The 19,019-nt window shown below is 38.0% G+C and overlaps 2 protein-coding genes across 2 annotated transcripts in view; one reads left to right on the forward strand and one right to left on the reverse strand.

Moving 5' to 3' along the window:
- Positions 1–19,019, reverse strand: part of TTC6 (tetratricopeptide repeat domain 6) — a 175,590-nt gene that overhangs the window by 57,761 nt on the left and 98,810 nt on the right. Inside the window, exons 9-14 of the mRNA XM_043490117.1 lie at positions 18,005–18,079; positions 14,414–14,787; positions 11,478–11,928; positions 11,054–11,183; positions 9,658–9,830; positions 5,634–5,770 (exon numbers count right to left, since the gene is read on the reverse strand). Coding sequence (XP_043346052.1) covers positions 5,634–5,770; positions 9,658–9,830; positions 11,054–11,183; positions 11,478–11,928; positions 14,414–14,787; positions 18,005–18,079 — 1,340 coding nt within the window. The remainder of the gene's footprint in view (positions 1–5,633; positions 5,771–9,657; positions 9,831–11,053; positions 11,184–11,477; positions 11,929–14,413; positions 14,788–18,004; positions 18,080–19,019) is intronic.
- Positions 16,996–17,395, forward strand: LOC122419769 (cytochrome c oxidase subunit 7C, mitochondrial-like). Its single transcript, XM_043434586.1, has 2 exons — positions 16,996–17,066; positions 17,200–17,395. The coding sequence occupies exons 1-2, from the start codon at positions 16,996–16,998 to the stop codon at positions 17,393–17,395; spliced, it is 267 nt and encodes an 88-aa protein (XP_043290521.1).

Here is a 19,019-nt window from a genome sequence, read left to right on the forward strand (position 1 = left end):
ACATCACCAGATGGTCAACACCGAAATCAGATTGATTATATTCTTTGCAGCCAAAGATGGAGAAGCTCTATACAGTCAGCAAAAACAAGACCGGGAGCTGACTGTGGCTCAGATCATGAACTCCTTATTGCCAAATTCAGACTTAAATTGAAGAAAGTAGGGAAAACCACTAGACCATTCAGGTATGACCTAAATCAAATCCCTTATGACTATACAGTGAAAGTGACAAATAGATTTAAGGGACTAGATCTGATAGACAGAGGCCTGATGTACTATGGACGGTGGTTCGTTAAATTGTATAGGAGACAGGGATGAAGACCATCCCCATGGAAAAGAAATGCAAAAAAACAAAATGGCTGTCTGATGAGGCCTTACAAATAGCTGTGAAAAGAAGAGAAGTGAAAAGCAAAGGAGAAAAGGAAAGATATTCCCATCTGAATGCAGAGTTCCAAAGAAAAGCAAGGAGAGATAAGAAAGCCTTTCTCAGCGATCAATGCAAAGAAATAGATGAAAACAACAGAATGAGAAAGACGAGATCTCTTCAAGAAAATTAGAGATACCGAGGGAAAATTTCATGCAGAGATGGGATTGATAAAGGACAGAAATGGTATGGACCTAATAAAAGCAGAAGATATTAAGAAGAGGTGGCAAGAATACACAGAAGAACTGTACAAAAAAAAGATCTTCACGACCCAGATAAGCATGATGGTGTGATCACTCATCTAGAGCCAGACATCCTGGAATGTGAAGTCAAGTGGGCCTTAGAAAGCATCACTATGAACAAAGCTAGTGGAGGTGATGGAATTCCAGTTGAGCTATTTCAAATTCTAAAAGATGATGCTGTGAAAGTGCTGCACTCAATATGTCAACAAATTTGGAAAACTCAGCAGTGGCCACAGGACTGGAAAAGGTCAGTTTTTCATTCCAATCCCTAAGAAAGGCAATGCCAAAGAATGCTCAAACTACTACACAGTTGCACTCATCTCACAGGCTAGTAAAGTAATGCTCAAAATTCTCCTACTCAGGCTTCAACAATACGTGAACCATGAACTTCCAGATGTTCAAGCTGGTTTTAGAAAAGGCAGAGGAACCAGAGATCAAATTGCCAACATCCGCTAGATCATCAAAAAAGCAAGAGAGTTCCAGAAAAACATCTATTTCTGCTTTATTGACTATGCCAAAGCCTTTGACTGTGTGGATCACAATAAACTCTGGAAAATTCTGAAAGAGAATGGAATACCAGACCATCTGACCTGTCTCTTGAGAAACCTGTATGCGGGTCAGGAAGCAACAGTCAGAACTGGACATGGAACAACAGAGTGGTTCCAAATAGGAAAAGGAGTACGTCAAGGCTGTATATTGTCACCTGCTTATTTAACGTATATGCAGAGTACATCATGAGAAATGCTGGGATGGGTGAAGCACAAGCTGGAATCAAGATTGCTGGGAGAAATATCAATAACCTCAGATATGCAGACGACACCACCCTTCTGGCAGAAAGTGAAGAGGAACTAAAGAGCCTCTTGATGAAAGTGAAAGAGGAGAGTGAAAAAGTTTGCTTAAAGCTCAACATTCAGAAAACTAAGATCATGGCATCTGGTCCCATCACTTCATGGGAAATAGATGGGGAAACAGTGGAAACAGTGTCAGACTTTATTTTTGGGGGGGCTCCAAAATCACTGCAGATGGTGACTGCAGTCATGAAATTAAAAGACGCTTACTCCTTAGAAGGAAAGTTATGACCAACCTAGACAGCATATTAAAAAGCAGAGACATTACTTTGCCAACAAAGTCTGTCTAGTCAAGGCTGGTTTTTCCAGTAGTCATGTATGGATGTGAGAATTGGACTATAAGAAAGCTGAGCACAGAAGAATTGATGCTTTTGAACTGTGGCATTGGAGAAGACTCTTGAGAGTCCCTTCGACTGCAAGGAGATCCAACCAGTCCATCCTAAAGGAGATCAGTCCTGGGTGTTCATTGGAAGGACTGATGTTGAAGCTGAAACTCCAATATTTTGGCCACCTGATGTGAAGAGTTGACTCATTTGAAAAGACCCTGATGCTGGGAAGGATTGGGGGCAGGAGGAGAAGGGGATGACAGAGAATGAGATGGCTGGATGCCATCATCGACTCGATGGACGTGGGTTTGGGTAGACTCCGGGAGTTGGTTATGGACAGGGAGGTCTGGCTGTGATTCACAGGGTCGCAAAGAGTTGGACACGACTGAGCGACTGAACTGAACTGAACTGATTGTTGACTTAAAAAATATTCACAACCTAAGTTGACAGTTATGTTTTATTTAGTGGGATTTTTTAGGACTTTAAGGTTTATTCAAGCTCAAGTAACCTTGAGAGAAGTGCTCTGAGGAGGCGAGGGTTGGGGGCAGGTTATATAGAAGTTTTGCAACAAAGAGCAGGTAGTCTGAATGCCAAAAGATTATTGTAAATTAAAGGAAAACCAGATATCTCAAGTTAAGGAATTTAGCACTTTTCTATGTTTGGAAAGATGCAAAGAAATAGAGAGCCAATGGGAATGTGCTGTACTGTATGAGGCAGGGAGCTCAAATCCAGTGTGACAGCCTAGAAGGGTAGGATGGGATGGGAGGTGGAAGGGAGGTTCAAGAGGGAGAGGATATATGTATACCTATGGCTGATTCACATTGATGTATGGCAGAAACCAACACAACACTGCAGAGTAATTATACTCCAGTTAAATAGAAGTAAGTTTTTTTAAATATATTTTTTTTAAAGTTTAGCTAGATTGCTATATCGCAAGGTCAGTATACATTTATCAACTGCACTTCTATATACCAGCAACAAAACGTTTAAAATAAAATTATACTAAAGTAGTACCTAAAATAAAACTAAGCAATATTGAATATATAGGAATAAAGAAAAAGATATACATAAGGCTTCTTTACAGAAATTATGAAACATTATTAAGTAAAAGGAAATGAAGACCTAAAGAAAATGTATGTATCGTAGGCATACATGAGAAGATTCAATATTGTTAGGACGTCAAATTTTCCCCTACTGTTCTATAAATTCATTGCAACCCCAATCAAAATACAAATGAACTACCATGGAAGTTAACATGCTGATTCTACTAACTTAAACCATACAAAATTGTGAAATTTTACTATTCTGATCAATAAAGAAGTCAGTTTTCATATAATTTGCATGCCTGCTTAGTTATTCAGTCATGTCCGATTCTTTGCAACCTCATGATTATAGCCCACACCAGGCTTCTCTGCATGGGGATTCTCCAGGCAAGAATACTGAAGTGGGTTGCCATGCCCTCCTCCAGGGGATCTTCCCAACCCAGGGGTCAGACTCAGGTCTCCTGCATTACAGGCAAATTCTGTAACATCTGAGCCACCAGGGAAGTCCAAGAATAGTCTATCCCTTCTCCAGGGGAATTTCCCAACCTAGGAGTTGAACCAGGGTCTCCTACACTGCAGGCAGATTCTTTTTTTTTTTTTTTCAGGCAGATTCTTTACCAGCTGAGCTATCAGGGAAGCCCTTCATATAGTTTAACCCCATTCAATGTGTTTGGAAATGCAAAATAGCCAAGGGAAGCTCTGACAATTTTAAAAGATCAAAAGAACTGTTCTACTGGATTTCATGACTTATTATGAAACTATAGTATTTAAGACAGTATAGTATTGGTGCAAAGATAGAATTTTTAAAACTCCCCAAAATAGGGACTTCCCTAGCAATCCAGTGGTTAAGACTTCACCTTCCAATGTAGGGGGTGGGGGTTCAATTCCTGGTCAGGGAGCTAAGATCCCTCATGCCTTGTGGCCAAAAACTCAAAATATAAAAAAACAGAAGCAATATTGTAACAAATTCAATAAACCTTTAAAAATGGTCCATATCAAAAAAAAAAAGAAAACCTCAAAATAGAAAAAGGACTAAGAAAGAGATCCACCCATACCTGGATCTTCATTTCCTACAAAGCTTACACTATAGAGCAATGGGAAAGTGACAGGCATTTTACTAAATGTTGCTGGGAAAATTGAATATGCATACAGAAAAAAATGAAATTTGTTCTCTGCTTCACAGCATATACAAAAATTGATTCTAGGTATACTGTAAATCTAACTTTAAAGGCAAAATAATAAACTTTCTAGAAGATCAGACAGGAGAATATCTGCATGACATAAATGAAGGAAAAACTTACTTATAATAAAGACAGGTAAAGCACTAATCTTAAAGAAAAAAATGTTATTCAATCAGATTATATTGTATTACATCTAAAAACTATTTACCAAAAGACAATATTTAAGGAGTACAATGACAATCCAGAGCTAGAAAAAAATAATTGCTATAAATATAACCAAAGGGCTCATATCAAGAATATGTTTTAGTTCATACAAATTAATAAAGAAAAAAGACCAACAACACAAAAGTTATGGATAACAAGACAAAGAAAATCCAAATGGTTAGTAAACATTTGAAACTGAATAATCATGTTTGTAATGAAGAAAATGAATATTCAAACTAAATAAGATGATACTTCATACCCACTAGGATGGCTAAAATTTGAAAGCTATAATAGTGCCCAGTGCTGGTGTGGAGCCTGCATAACTATTGGTAGTACAACCAGTTTGCAAAATTAGTTTGGCACTACAGCTGAACAATTGCATACCCTATGAATCAGGTATAGGAATGCAAGTATCCACTCCTACTTGTATATCCAACAGATACGCACATATGTGCGTCATGTACAATAATGCTGAATGAAACCATACTTGAATTCATCAGTAGAATGGATAAATAAACTGTAATATATTCATGTCACTGAATATTATACAAAAATTAAAATGAACAAACTGGAGCCACATGCAATAATACATAATATTCAGTGAAATAAAGCTAGAGATGAAAGAGTACTACCTTACAATTTTATTTATATAAAGTTCAAGAAAACAGCAAAACTAAACTAAGAATGTTTAGGGACGTATACTTGTGTGTTGAAACTATAAAGAAATGTAAGTCAGGACAGGGTTACCTTCTCAGAAAGGCAAAGGCAAAAGGAGGTGTGCTAGAAATGTTTCTTGAGCTGGTGGCGGTTACATAAGCATTTACATTGTGATGTCAATATACTTTGCATATTTTTGAATGCATACTTTATTTTACTATAACAATGCTAATAGAAGACAAATAGGTATGACCATATATATGTTTTAAGCTTCTTCAAAACTAAATTTTTATTAAAAGAAAAGCAACAAAATGGAAATGAATTATGCACAATAAGGTTGGACGAACAAAGTTTAAAATCCAAGTTACAATAAGAAAGAACGGAAATCTATGTCAACAGTTCTCTGTACTGAATAAATACAGATATGAAAAGAAATCCAAAGAAACAAAATACAGGTCACTATTTTAAAAAATTGATAATGTAACTAGTCTTTAGAAAATGCAAATGAAACAACTCTAAATTATCACTTTTATGACTTTTAGGTTGAAATACTCACTACTCTTAGGGTATAGGTAAAGATCTTCATACACTAGTAGCTCTAAAAATTGATTCACTATTTTAAAGGGCTGTCTGATGTATTTCAAGCAATTTTCTTTCCTGAGAGCATATTTCAAATTTTTTTTCAAAAACCATATCTAAAATAATTCTTACCTTGCTTGAGAATTTTGGGGATCTATATTCAACAAGGCTGTAAAATCTTGTTCAGCTGCAATCCAGTTTTCATTTTCATAGTAGAACATCCCACGTTTAAATAATGCATCTGTTCTTTTGGGATCATAAAAGATACACTACATGGGGCAGGGGGAGGAGGGAAGTCACAGAAACACATCACATTATGAAAAAAAAATAAGCAAGAAAAGTATATAATCCCACAGGAAATTAAATAACTACAACCATGTTTTTAACTTCAGATTACATAAAAGCAAACTAAGATGCCAAAAGTTTCAGATTTGCATGTAAAGACCACGCCTTTAAGGAAATCCATTTGTCATCAAATTCTAGAAAGGGGAGGTTTTATTAAAAACAAAAACAAAATCCAGCATATATAAGAAGCCAAGGTTTCTTCCCACCAAAGTTTTTATTAATAAAACCTCATAAGTAATTATTCAACTAGAGTAGGATTGTATTATATTGGATCTATCATAGCATTTTATTCTAATCAAAGGTGACACATACTAGACCACATTAAGGCTGACTCAATGAAATCAAATATGGATTTATTTAGCCCCTAAAATGGAGAAAAGAAATGAATTGGTATTGGCATGGCTCATTCATTTCACATTGACAAAGAAGGCAATAAACAGACTAAATCATTGTAAACTCAGTTGTAAAGTTCCTTGCCTATTGATAGTAGACGGGAAATTGAAGCAAAGCAATTATGAAGTATTTTTAAAATAGGAAAAAAAAACACTAAAGATTTTGATGTTTGACCTCAAGTTGCTGCAAGAGTCAATTTTTAAACTATTAATATCAGTGCTAGATAGAGGAAATGATCAGAAAAGATATTTTTAACAACTTTAATATCTTCAAAAGAGATTTGTGTTCACTTCTAGACAAGAAGTTACCAAGTTATAACAATATTCTCTTGAAGCAAAAGAACGTCAAATATGTGGCTAACTATTATAAATTAAGAACATGAAAAGTTAAACTGTTTAAATAACTTCTCAGTTGTACTAAGAACTAGAATTTAGAATTAAAACTCAGACGTTCAAGGTTACAATTCTGCTGCAATCAGTGGAATATCTGCCTGACTACAGACTCCATTGGAGAAGGCAATGGCACCCCACTCCAGTACTCTTGCCTGGAAAATCCCATGGGCAGAGAAGCCTCGTGGGCTGCAGTCCATGGGGTGGCGAAGAGTCAGACACGACTGAGCGACTTCACTTTCACTTTTCACTTTCATGCATTGGAGAAGGAAATGGCAACCCACTCCAGTGTTCTTGCCGGGAGAATCCCAGGGATGGGCGAGCCTGGTGGGCTGCTGTCTAAGGGGTCGCACAGAGTCGGACACGACTGAAGCGACTTAGCAGCAGCAGCAGCAGCAGCATAGACTCAATACACAGGCTAACAAAAATTCACTCCCTCAAGGGATTCTCTGATATCTCCCAATCAAATATAAATTGCCCCATCATCAATAAATATTTCATTTATTAAGCTAAAGGCAAAGGAAAAGAGGGAAGATATACCCAATCAAATGCAGAGTTCCAAAGAATAACAAGGAGAGATAAGAAAGCCTTCCTCAGGGATCAATGCAAAGAAATAGAGGAAAACAATAGAATGTGAAGGACTAGAGGTTTCTTCAAGAAAATCAGAGATAAATAGGGGACATTTCATGCAAAGATGGGCTTGATAAAGGACAGAAATGGTATGAACCTAACAGAAGCAGAAGATATTAAGAAGTGGCAAGAATATACAGAAGAACTGTGCAAAAAAGATCTTCACAACCCAGATAAGCATGATGGTGTGATCGCTCACCTAGAGCTAGACATTCTGGAATGTGAAGTCAAGTGGGCCTTAGGAAGCATCACTATGAACAAAGCTAGTGGAGGTGATGGAATTCCAGTTGAGCTATTTCAAATCCGAAAAGATGATGCTGTGAAAGTGCTGCACTCAATATGCCAGTGAATTTGGAAAACTCAGCAGTGGCGACAGGACTGGAAAATTCAGTTTTTCATTCCAATCCCAAAGAAAGGCAATGCCAAAGAATGCTCAAACTACCACACAATTGCACTTATTTCACACACTAGCAAATTAATGCTCAAAATTCTCCAAGCCAGGCTTCAACAGTATGTGAACTGTGAACTTCCAGATGTTCAAGCTGGATTTAGAAAAGACAAGAGGAACCAGAGATCAAATTGCCAACATCCATTGTATCATCGATAAAGCAAGCGAGTTCCAGAAAAACATACTTCTGCTTTATTGACTATGCCAAAGCCTTTGACTGTGTGGATCACAATAAACTGTGGAAAATTCTGAAAGAGATGGGAATACCAGACCACCTTACCTGCCTCCTGAGAAATCTATATGCAGGTCAAGAAGCAACAGTTAGAACTGGACATGGAACAACAGACTGGTTCCAAATCAGGAAGCGAGTAAATCAAGGCTGTATATTGTCACCCTGCTTATTTAACTGGTATGCAGAGTACATCATGAGAAACGCTGGGCTGGATGAAGCACAAGCTGGAATCAAGATTGCTGGGAGAAATATCAATAACCTCAGATATGCAGACAACACCACCCTTCTGGCAGAAAGTGAAGAAGAACTAAAAAGCCTCTTGATGAAAGTGAAAGAGGAGAGTGAAAGAGTTGGCTTAAAGCTCAACATCCAGAAAACTCAGATCATGGCATCTGGTCCCATCACTTCATGGCAAATAGACAGGGAAGCAATGGAAACAGTGACAGAGTTTAATTTTAGGGGCTCCAAAATCACTGCAGATGGTGACTGCAGCCATGAAATGAAAAGACGCTTGCTCCTTGGAAAAAAAGCTATGATCAACCTAGACAGCATGTTAAAAAGCAGAGACACTACTTTGCCAACAAAGGTCTGTCTAGTCAAAGCTATGGTTTTTCCGGTAGTCATGTTATGGATGTGAGAGTTGGACTATAAAGAAAGCTGAGTGCCAAAGAATTGATGCTTTTGAACTGTGGTGTTGGAGAAGATTCTTGAGAGTCCCTTGGACTGCAAGGAGGTCGAACCAGTCTATCCTAAAGGAAATCAGTCCTGATATTCATTGGAAGGACTGATGCTGAAGCTGAAACTCCAATACTTTGGCCACTTGATGCAAAGAACTGACTCATGAGAAAAGACCCTGATGCTAGGAAAGATTGAGGGCGGAAGGAGAAGGGTTTGACAGAGGATGAGATGCTTGGATGACATCACTGACTCAATGGGCATGAGTTTGAATAAGCTCTGGGAGGTTGGTGATAGACAGGGAAGCCTGGTGTGCTGCAGTCCATGGGGTCACAAAGAATCAAACACGACTAAGCAACTGAACAGAACTGATCATCTTTATTTCCATCACAGCATTCATCAATTAGTAATTATATATTAGTATATATATTTATTTATTTAATATTTGTTCTTTATACTATAGGCTCCATGTAAGCATGAAACATTTCTGTTTTATTCACCAGGATTTATCCATTTTATTACCCAGTGCCTTAGGCAATAAATATTTGTGAGTGAATGAATGAATGAGCCAGTAAGCAGTCTTTGAAAGCAGATAGGTTTGCTGCAGAAGTAAATCGCCAGATCTGTGTCAAAAAGTGGAAAATTATTTTCTCCACTGTTTGAAAGAAAGAAGCACCCTTCAAAGGTTTCCTTATTCAGTGCCTCATAGTCCAAAAGAAGACAGCTGGAAAGTCAAGGCTCCATCAAAGTTGCCTGAATGCTCCCATACCCAACTCTGATGGAAATCCATTCATTCAAAAATATCATTGATGTCCTGTTAATATCAATTCCACTAATGAATATTCTATGATCTAATCTAAAATAAATTAATTTTGACTATATAATGCATGAAAGAATTTCAACAATTTGTTATAAATTAGGATATCATGCTCTAAAATATATAAATAAATATATAATTAGATGATTTGTATTTATATAATTAGTATATCATGTTCTAAAATATACAAATATATAAATGGCAGCATTATATGTAATACAGCTTACTTTAGAAAAGTCATCAATGGCCAGCATTTTGTTATCTATTTCATACATCTCACCCCTCCTGAAGTACATGTCAGCATCCATGGGTCTGCACTTGATTGCCTGAGTATAATTTAGAATTGCCAAAGTAATTTCATTTTTTTCTCTGAAAATTTCTGCTCTTGAAAAATATGCATCTAAAGAAAATTAATAGGGTAAAATTTAGTGCTACAGTCCTAAATTTTAAGAGATTAATCCTTCACCCTCCAAAAAAATGTAGTCTTACAAAAATGTATCTCTATTTTACTCTCTTTGTCATTTAATATTTGTTCTTTTGTTCAACAATGCAAAATTCATTCTCACAGACTAGATAAATACTTATGTTAAAAGTTTCCATTTCAATAACAAAAATTACCTTTTTGCTTTTTATATATCTAAAACATTTCATAATCTTTTAATGTTCACAGTAAAAAGTTATGGACTTTTAGCAGAGATCAGCATAGATTTAAAAAAAAACATTTATTAAGCTCATGTTATATTTTAGGGGTATGTTGTGAGTGTTGGAGATACAAAGATGAATATGACATTTTCTCATTTCTCAAAAGTTCCATGCCTAGTCATTCAAGTTGATTAGAGAATAGTACATAAACACAAAGCTATATATTTCATCCAACTGAGAAGTCTTAAGAATGGTAAAGAATCTGCCTGCCAATACTGGAGATTCAGGAGACACCAGTTCATTCCCTGTTTCGGGAAGATCCCCTAGAGGAAGAAATGACAACCCACTCCAGTATTCTTGCCTGGAGAATCCTATGGACAGAGGAGCTTGGTGGGCTGTAGTCTATGGGGTCACAAAGAACTGGACACAACTGAGCAATTGAGCGCTCACACATGCAAAATCACTACAGCTCTAATTCAGACTAAATTTGTGAATTACTTCTACAAAAATTGTAAGCTTATCTTACAAAATAAGCAGTAAGAAACCAATTTATTATAATGTATACCAAGGACATTAACATTTCAAACTATGATAAATATTTTTTAAAACAACAGGATCACAAAAGAGTCCTATATTTACAATGAAGTGAAGTGAAGTGAAGTCGCTCAGTCGTGTCCAACTCTTTGCCACCCCATGGACTGTAGCCTACCAGGCTCCTCCATCCATGGGATTTTCCAGGCAATAGTACTGGAGTGGGTTGCCATTTCCTTCTCCAGGGGATCTTCCCGACCCAGGGATCAAACCCGGGTCTCTGGTATTGTAGGCAGACGCTTTACCATCTGAGCTACCAGGGAATCAAGAATAAATTTAACTTAGGAAAGTTACAACCATTTGTGGAGACTTATATGTCTTGAATTATGTATCTTTTTACCACTAAATGACCAAAGCTTAGTTTAAAATATGACTGCACAGAAAACCCACCTGCATTATTTTTATTGTATTTATTTATAAAATTCAAGTCATCCAAAGCTTCATTAATTTTGTCTTGGAAAAGATAAATGAAATGTCGGTGCCAATAGGCATTGAGGAACAACGGCTCCAAGAATATAGCCTAGAAAATAGATGTATAAATTCTATTTAAATTGACCTAAGGGAAGACAGACTAGCAAATAAACTTTCACACATTGCTGACTTCAACAGCTTTATATCTGTATAGTATAATATGATGCCTCTGAATCTGACAAAATCCAGTGTTTTTAAGGCTAATTATTTGAAAATGCCAGAATTTTTTAATCCTATATACATAATACAAATATTCATTATTCAAAATTCTAGTAAAAGTTAATATACAATTATAAGCAAGGGTAAATTGTTAGCATTATTATTTTGATCACATAAAACTTACTTCCTGTAGATCATTCATGGCACTCTGTAACTTTCCCAGTTTCCTATAAAGAGCTCCACGCCTACAATATAAAAATGCAGGATATTTCTTCTTACTATTTATTTCTTCAGTCAAGATCTCCACTTCAGACTCATAATGTTTAATGACTGCTGGAGGAAGACCACAGGTCAAAGAATCACTCAATTCTAGCTTTGGTGATTGTTTCACTCCTTCAGATGAGTCTTCGTCAACAGATATTTTAACTCTCGGGGTTGTCTTCTTTTGCTTAGGCTGAGAGACCATTTCAGGAGACCATGTTTGAGGATCACTATGTTCCAGAATTCTCTTAATTTGGGCACATTTGTCAGAATTTAAACCCAAAGGTGCACTGGGACACCGAAGTACACGTTCATATAGTGGAACTCTGAGCAAATATTTCTTCTGTCCAGGAAGGATTCCGTGGGACACTGATCTAGTATGCAAAAGGGTGATTCTTAAATTACAGAAATATAATTTTTATAACCAATAAATCAACTCAGTCACAATTACTATTTCTCTGTTATCAAAATAAAATTACATGGTACTTTTATGCAAATCAAGTCCTTCTGTTCATTCATTTAGATCGTGTGAAGAATCTATGTTGAGGTTATGAAAGCAGAAGACTGTTATTAAAGTTACAGCCTCTGTAAAGAACTGAATAAGGGGTCAGTGCTCCTTCCAGGCTTAATTTACATCCCCACCCCCAACCAGAGGAAATATAATCTCAGGAGAATTGAGGAGTTAAAACTTGATGTGCAAAAGAAAATGTATCCAAATGGTTGGCAAGGACATGAACTTGAGGAAGCAGGAAGAAGCAAAGATTTTACTCCACGGCAAAAAAAGACATCCCAGACTTCATCCCAAACTTCCTAGGCTATCAAATTAGATGACATCTAATATGCTTTCAAATGCTATGTTTCTAGGATCATCTCCGCAAACTCTCCATTTCCCACACAGTTTTCATTCAGTAGCATTCATTGTATGCTGGTGCTGTTATAGCCACGTGAGAGAACAAACATGCTCTATTGAAAGGAAAAAAAATTAAACCCCATAATTTCATAAATATTTACCAAGTGTGTACTATGAGAAAGGCCTGTGCTAAAAGAAGAATAAAAGTGAGAAAAGTCAGTATCCTTCTGCTTCCTTATTCGGTGACACTCCACTCCTCTCTACACTCCAGTGCAAGCCTCCATCATCTCTTCAGTCTAGAGTATGCTGCTAAGTCACGTCAGTCGTGTCCAACTCTGTGTGACCCCATAGACGGCAGCCCACCAGGCTCCCGTCCCTGGGATTCTCCAGGTAAGAATACTGGAGTGGGCTGCCATTTCCTTCTCCAATGCATGAAAGTGAAAAGTGAAAGTGAAGTCGCTCAGTCGTGTCCGACTCTTCGTGACCCCATGGACTATAGCCTACCAGGCTCCTCCGTCCATGGGCTTTTCCTGGCAAGAGTACTGGAGTGGGGTGCCATTGCCTTCTCCGGTCTAGAGTATAATAACATCTTAAATCCCTGCTTGTACGCTTGGTTTCATCCATTCTCCACACAGCAGCCAGCAAGTTTTTATTTTTTTTTAAACAAATGTAAATCAGATCATGTCAGTCCCTTCAAGAGCGTTCCCTAGTACCTCGAACACAAATCAAACTTTTCATCATAGCCTACAAGACAACACGATGAGACCCCAGCAAATATCTCTAATAACACTACTCTCTCGCCTCCCACTGTTCCAGGCTTAGGGCAAGCCTCAAAGCCATTGCATTTTCCAGTCCTTCTGAGTGGCTGACTCCTTCTCAATTCGTATTTCTGGTCAAAGGTCACCCTGGAAAGACCATCTGTGACAAACAGATCTCCTTTCCACCTCCACATTTATCTCTATTCTCTACCTTGTCCTTTGCCCTAGAGTACTAGTCTGTACAGACTATATGCATAGGAATACTTTCTTTCTTCTAATCAAGTATGTTCAATTAGGAGTCCTAAAAAGGGAGTTCAAGTGAGGCCAAAGTATTCCTCCGGGCCCCTCCTGAAAGGTTGCCTCAAACTAGCCATGATCTTTGACCAAAGTTCACTACTTCTTTCAAGGAAATCCTTTCCATAAAATTCCTTTCTTCCAGGTTCTAGTAATCATCCTCTCTTTTTGTCCTCTCATACTGAGGGATAGAAACTGGCTCTATTATTTCTAGCCCCAGGATAGCACTCTATCATTTGTGATTTTCCTATGCCCACATCTTTGTAAACTGCCATTTGGTATCCCTCTCTAGAATTATTCTAAATTGAGAGTGCTATCTGTTTACTCCTGGGACCCTGACTGATAAATTAATTGGCACCAGAGATGGGCCCAGGAAAAGCTATGGTTTATAGTCAAAGCTATGGTTTTTCCAGTAGTCATGTATGGGTGTGAGAGTTGGACCATAAAGAAGGCTGAGCACTGAAGAATTGATGTTTTTCAACTGTGGCATGGGGGAAGATTCTTGAGAGTCCCTTGGACTGCAAGGAGATTCAACCAGTCCATCCAGAAGGAAATCAGTCCTGAATACTCATTGGAAGGACAGATGCTAAAGCTGAAGTTCCATTACTTTGGCCACCTGATGTGAAGTGCTGACTCATTAGAAAAGACCCTGTGGCTGGGAAAGATTGAAGGCAGGAGGATAAGGGGACAACAGAGGACAAGATGGTTGGATGGCATCACCAACTCAAGGGACATGAGTTTGCGCAAGCTCCGGGAGATGGTGAAGGACAGGGAAGCCTGGTGTGCTGCAGTCCATGGGGTCACAAAGAGTCAGACATGACTGAGCAACTGAACAACAACCAGAGACAGACCCAGGAAATATACATACAAAAGGATCCTTCAATGATTGAATTATAAAACTAAGGCCCAAACCATAATATATTTCTTAAACTATAACAAATGTTGATTAAACGAGACCTTTTAAGAATTTTTGGAGGCTTGGATAACTCATCATACACAAGTGTAAGTTTACTGAGCCTCAGTCCTCTCCTCCGTCTCATCTTCTTTTTCTTGGGATAAACAATGTAAGTAATGCCAGCTTGTCGAGATGCTTCAATGAGAGTGAAAGACAGGTCTCTTGAACCATATCTGCTACGCATGTAGTCTAAGATAGAATCTATATTTTCTTTCTCAGAGACAGATTCCTTAGTTTCATTTTGCTCAGTCATCCAACGCTCCAACTCCTTTGCTTTTTGAAGCATCACCTCTTTTATATTGCTTTGCATGTCATCCTGAATCCCTGATAGAACTGTGGTCTCCTCCTTAATCAACTCAACTGCAGATTTTACTCTCTTATTCATAAGGAAACAAAAAATTGAAAAATATAAAATCAATTTAGTTGCTATACATTTTAAATTAATCCAATTATAATTACTGTTAATGGAATTTGGTCACTATTGAAAAATTTCAAATCATCTATTCTTTTTTTTTTGTGTGTGTGTAATAAAGTTTTATTAAAGTATAAAGGAGATAGAGAAAGCAAGTGAGCTTATAAGTTAACAGTGGGTTAGTTAAAGCAAAGTACAATAATTTGGTCACATGACATTTCATTAGCTATATAAAAATAACACCATAAAGTATATATGAATTGTGATTTTATATATTCTTAAAGAGAATGCTCTTTACATATCCAAATAAAGTATGTGCTCTACTTGTAGTTTAATGCAAAAAAATGGTGAGTGAAGTGGAAGTTGCTAAGTCATATCCAACTCTTTGCTACCCCATGGACTATATAGTCCATGGAATTCTCCAGGCCAGAATACTGGAGTGGGTAGCCGTTCCCTTCCCCAGGGGGGTCTTTCCAACCCAGGGATTGAACCCAGGTCTCCCACGTTGCAGGTGTATTCTTTACCTGCTGAGCCACCAGAGAAGCCCAAGAATACTGAAATGGATAGCCTATCCCTTCTCCAGCAGATCCTCCCAACCCAGGAATCAAACCGGGGTCTCCTGCATTGCAGGCAGAGCAAAAATTATTAAAATGCCTCACCTTATTAAATCAATTTGTAAGTCTATTTTCAAAAGCACCTTAATAACACTGAATTCCTATACTTAGTATTCAATTATTTTCAATTTAATATTTATATGCTTACATAACAGAATTTCAACCTAATATTCATTTTATCTAATCATTAGAGAATCAACTTAATTTTCAATAATAATATTAATATTATAATACATTAATGAATAATTTATAATAATTATGCATTAGTAGTTGAAACTCTAACAACATTCATTACAAATAAAAGAGAGATTAGCTCCAATCCTTTGATATAGCATTTCTTGCCTATTGAGCTACTGTCAATAAATAATTGCATTTAATTTTGCTAGTAAATAATTCATTACAGAAATATTTTTCTTAACAGTGAATATAGACCCAAATTCCAAACCCAAATAACAATTCCATACAAGCTAGTTGTATATTTTAAGATGTACTAAAATGTAATAGAGATATTGACCTTCTCTGTGACTTACTATATATACTTTCCCCATGTCAAGAAACTGTATTTAACTCAATATGGACTTAGAACAGAGAACAGAGAAATACCGACTATAGAATATATATACGTGTACATATATATATCAAAAAATAAACACATATGTATGTACCAAGAAAAAGTAGAACATGCCTGAAAAAAGTAAAACATAAAATTATTCTTCAAATAATTTTTCTGGCCCTTTCCCTCTTCTCCTTCTGGGACCTCTATAATGTGAATGCTATTCTGCCTGATGTTGTACCAGAGGTCCTTTAAGGTATCCTCACTTTTTAAAATTCTTTTTTCGTTTTTCTGCCTAACAGTGATCTCTGTTGCTTTTCCCTCTTGCTTGTCCTTCATGCTTCTCCTTCATCCAGTTTGCTGTTTTAACTCTTTAAGTATATTTTTCAATTCAGTTATAACTTGTGTTCCGTATTTTCTTATATTTTCTGTCTCTTTGCTGTTCCCACTGTGTTCATCCAATCATGTCCCAGATTTGGTGAGCATCTTTTGACCGTGGCGTTGAACTCTTTAGGAACACATTCCTGTCTCTGCACATGGCCTGATTCTCTGTGTTCTATACGAATGAGGCAAACCAGCACCTCTCCCAGGCTTGAAGGAGTCTTGAGTAGGAAATGATCCATGGGACCCAGAAGCACAATCTCCCCTGGCACCTGAGCCAGGTTCTCTGAGGGTGCTCCGGTGGGTGCTGTGATCACCTGCCAGGTACTGCAAGGCTGCAGCCGGATGCAGAGAGACAGCAAGGCCTGGTGCACTTGCTCACCCAGCCCAGCTGGGGCCCAGCTGCTGGAGCACAGGCGGGGGGACTTCGGGCGCTTGCCCTGCACAACACAGCTGTGTGACAGGGTTTGCAGAGTTTGGTGCACTCACCCAACCCAGTTCCAATATAGCTGCTGTAGGAGGTGTGTGCTGGACCATGCCCGTTGGCACTAACAGGTTATAGGGAGAACACCAAAAATGGCACCCACCAGCTCCCTCATCAGTAAACTAGAATGAGATTTAAAAATGGTGCCCACCAGCACATCTGAAGTCCCAACAGGTTTCTGCCTCTCCAGCAGCTGCTATAAGATCAGTAAGTAGGTGTCCCTCACTTATGATCGATGCCTTAAAACAGTGAGCCTGGCACACCAGGGAACCAGGTCACGAGGAAGGGAGCGCTTCATGTACTCCCACCATTTCTTCCACCTTCAGTCTCTTTGCCTTTTGCAGAGCTTCCAACAGTGCTACGTTGGGACAGAACATCTGGAAGTTCACGACCTGGAGCCACTATGAGGAGGGCCCATGGAAGAATATTCCATTTTCAGCGGAAAACAAGTGGAGGTTACTAACTATGATGACTTTGCTCTTTGGGTCTGGATTTGCTGCACCTTTCTTTACAGTAAGACACCAACTGCTTAAGAAGTAATCCATGAGACAGACATGAAGAGGAGCATATTAAGAGGTGCAATCTCGGAAAAAAGGATTAAACACTCGAACTCAGCATCCTAGATATGTTTGTAAATAAACTGACAGAGTAAAACAAACTGTGAGCTCAACGCAAGTGGCAGATCAATATATAAGTGACTTGACTTATAATATACCAAGTAAAGTCAGGGTTTCCCTCGTGGCTCAGCTGGTAAAGAATCCACCTGCAATGTGGGAGACCTGGGTACGACCCCTGGGTTGGGAAGATCTCCTGGGGAAGGGAAAGGCTACCCACTCCAGTATTTTGGCCTGGAGAACTCCAATGGGGTCGCAAAGAGTCGGACAGGACTGAGCGACTTTTCACTTTCAAGTAAAGTCAAAGTGTGATTATAAGACACTTCCAAGAGATGTGGAAAACCTTAAATTGGTACTAACCACAACAATCTTACAGAGGCTACCAAATTCTCAGTGAAATCCAAAATTTCAATCAACTCTGTAGGAATCAAGTGATCACGCTATTTTAGGAAAGCAAACAAAAAGCATAGGTGGTGATTATTACTAGAAATGTGAACATTTCCTTTCAATAACAAAAACTGAAAAATTATCGTACCTTTAATTGAGTAGACTGTGTGCTGAAATGTTTTTGGACATTTTCAAATGATGCAGCTTTTCTCAGGAAAAAAAGCTGTAAAATAGTCAAATGACAAATATACATTGATTGACTCTACATGCTATTTGGTAAACTAAAATATCAGATGACAATTGGCTAGTGATACCTGAGTAAATTCATGAAATGCAGAAATATTAATTAAAATACAGGTTCTTACTGATTTTGAAATCACTATGTTCAAACATAGGGTCAGAACTTAAAATCCATCAATTTAGTAGTAGTTCAGTATTTCAGTTGCTCAGTCATGTCTGACTCTTTGCAGCCCCATGGACTACAGCATGCCAGGCTTCCCTGTCCATCACCAACTCCCAGAGTTTATCCAAATTCATGTCCATTGAATCCAACCATCTCATCCTCTGTCATCCCCTTCTCCTCCCACCTTCGATCTTTCCCAGCAACAGGGTCTTTTCAAATGAGTCAGTTCTTCACATCAACTGGCCAAAATATTGGAGTTTCAGCTTCAGCATCAGTCCTTCCAATGAATATTCAGGACTGATTTCCTGAGGGACTGGCTGGATCTCCTTTCTGTCTAAGGGACTCTCAAGAGTCTTCTCCAACACCACAGTTCAAAAGCATCAATTCTTTGGCACTCAGCTTTCTTTATAGTCCAACTCTCACATGCATACATGACTACTGGAAAAACCATAGCTCTGACTAGATGGATCTTTGTTGGCAAAGTAATCTCTCTGCTTTTTAATACGCTGTCTAGATTGGTCATAACTTTTCTTCCAAGGAGCAAGCATCTTTTAATTTCATGGCTGCATTCACACAAATACTACTTACCATGAGAACTATTACACTAAAAGAGTTGGGAAGTACTACCACATCAGATAGGGTGGAAAGTACAAAAAACGGACATGTTTCAGGTATGATGGTGGAAAAAGGCATAAAGTAGTAACTATAATTCACAGCAGCTGTAACAATGACTGTAAGGATAGCATGAATCAGGTGTAAA

This window comes from Cervus canadensis, chromosome 17 (genome assembly GCF_019320065.1).
Source record: "Cervus canadensis isolate Bull #8, Minnesota chromosome 17, ASM1932006v1, whole genome shotgun sequence".
NCBI classification, from domain to species: domain Eukaryota; kingdom Metazoa; phylum Chordata; class Mammalia; order Artiodactyla; family Cervidae; genus Cervus; species Cervus canadensis.

Bases quoted from the DNA above. Each gene is read 5' to 3' on its own strand.
- LOC122419769 (XM_043434586.1), top strand. From the start codon at position 16,996: ATGGTGCCCACCAGCACATCTGAAGTCCCAACAGGTTTCTGCCTCTCC. The intron at 17,067-17,199 runs GTAGGTGTCCCT...TGCCTTTTGCAG, and splicing joins AGCTGCTATAAGATCAGTAA to AGCTTCCAACAGTGCTACGT.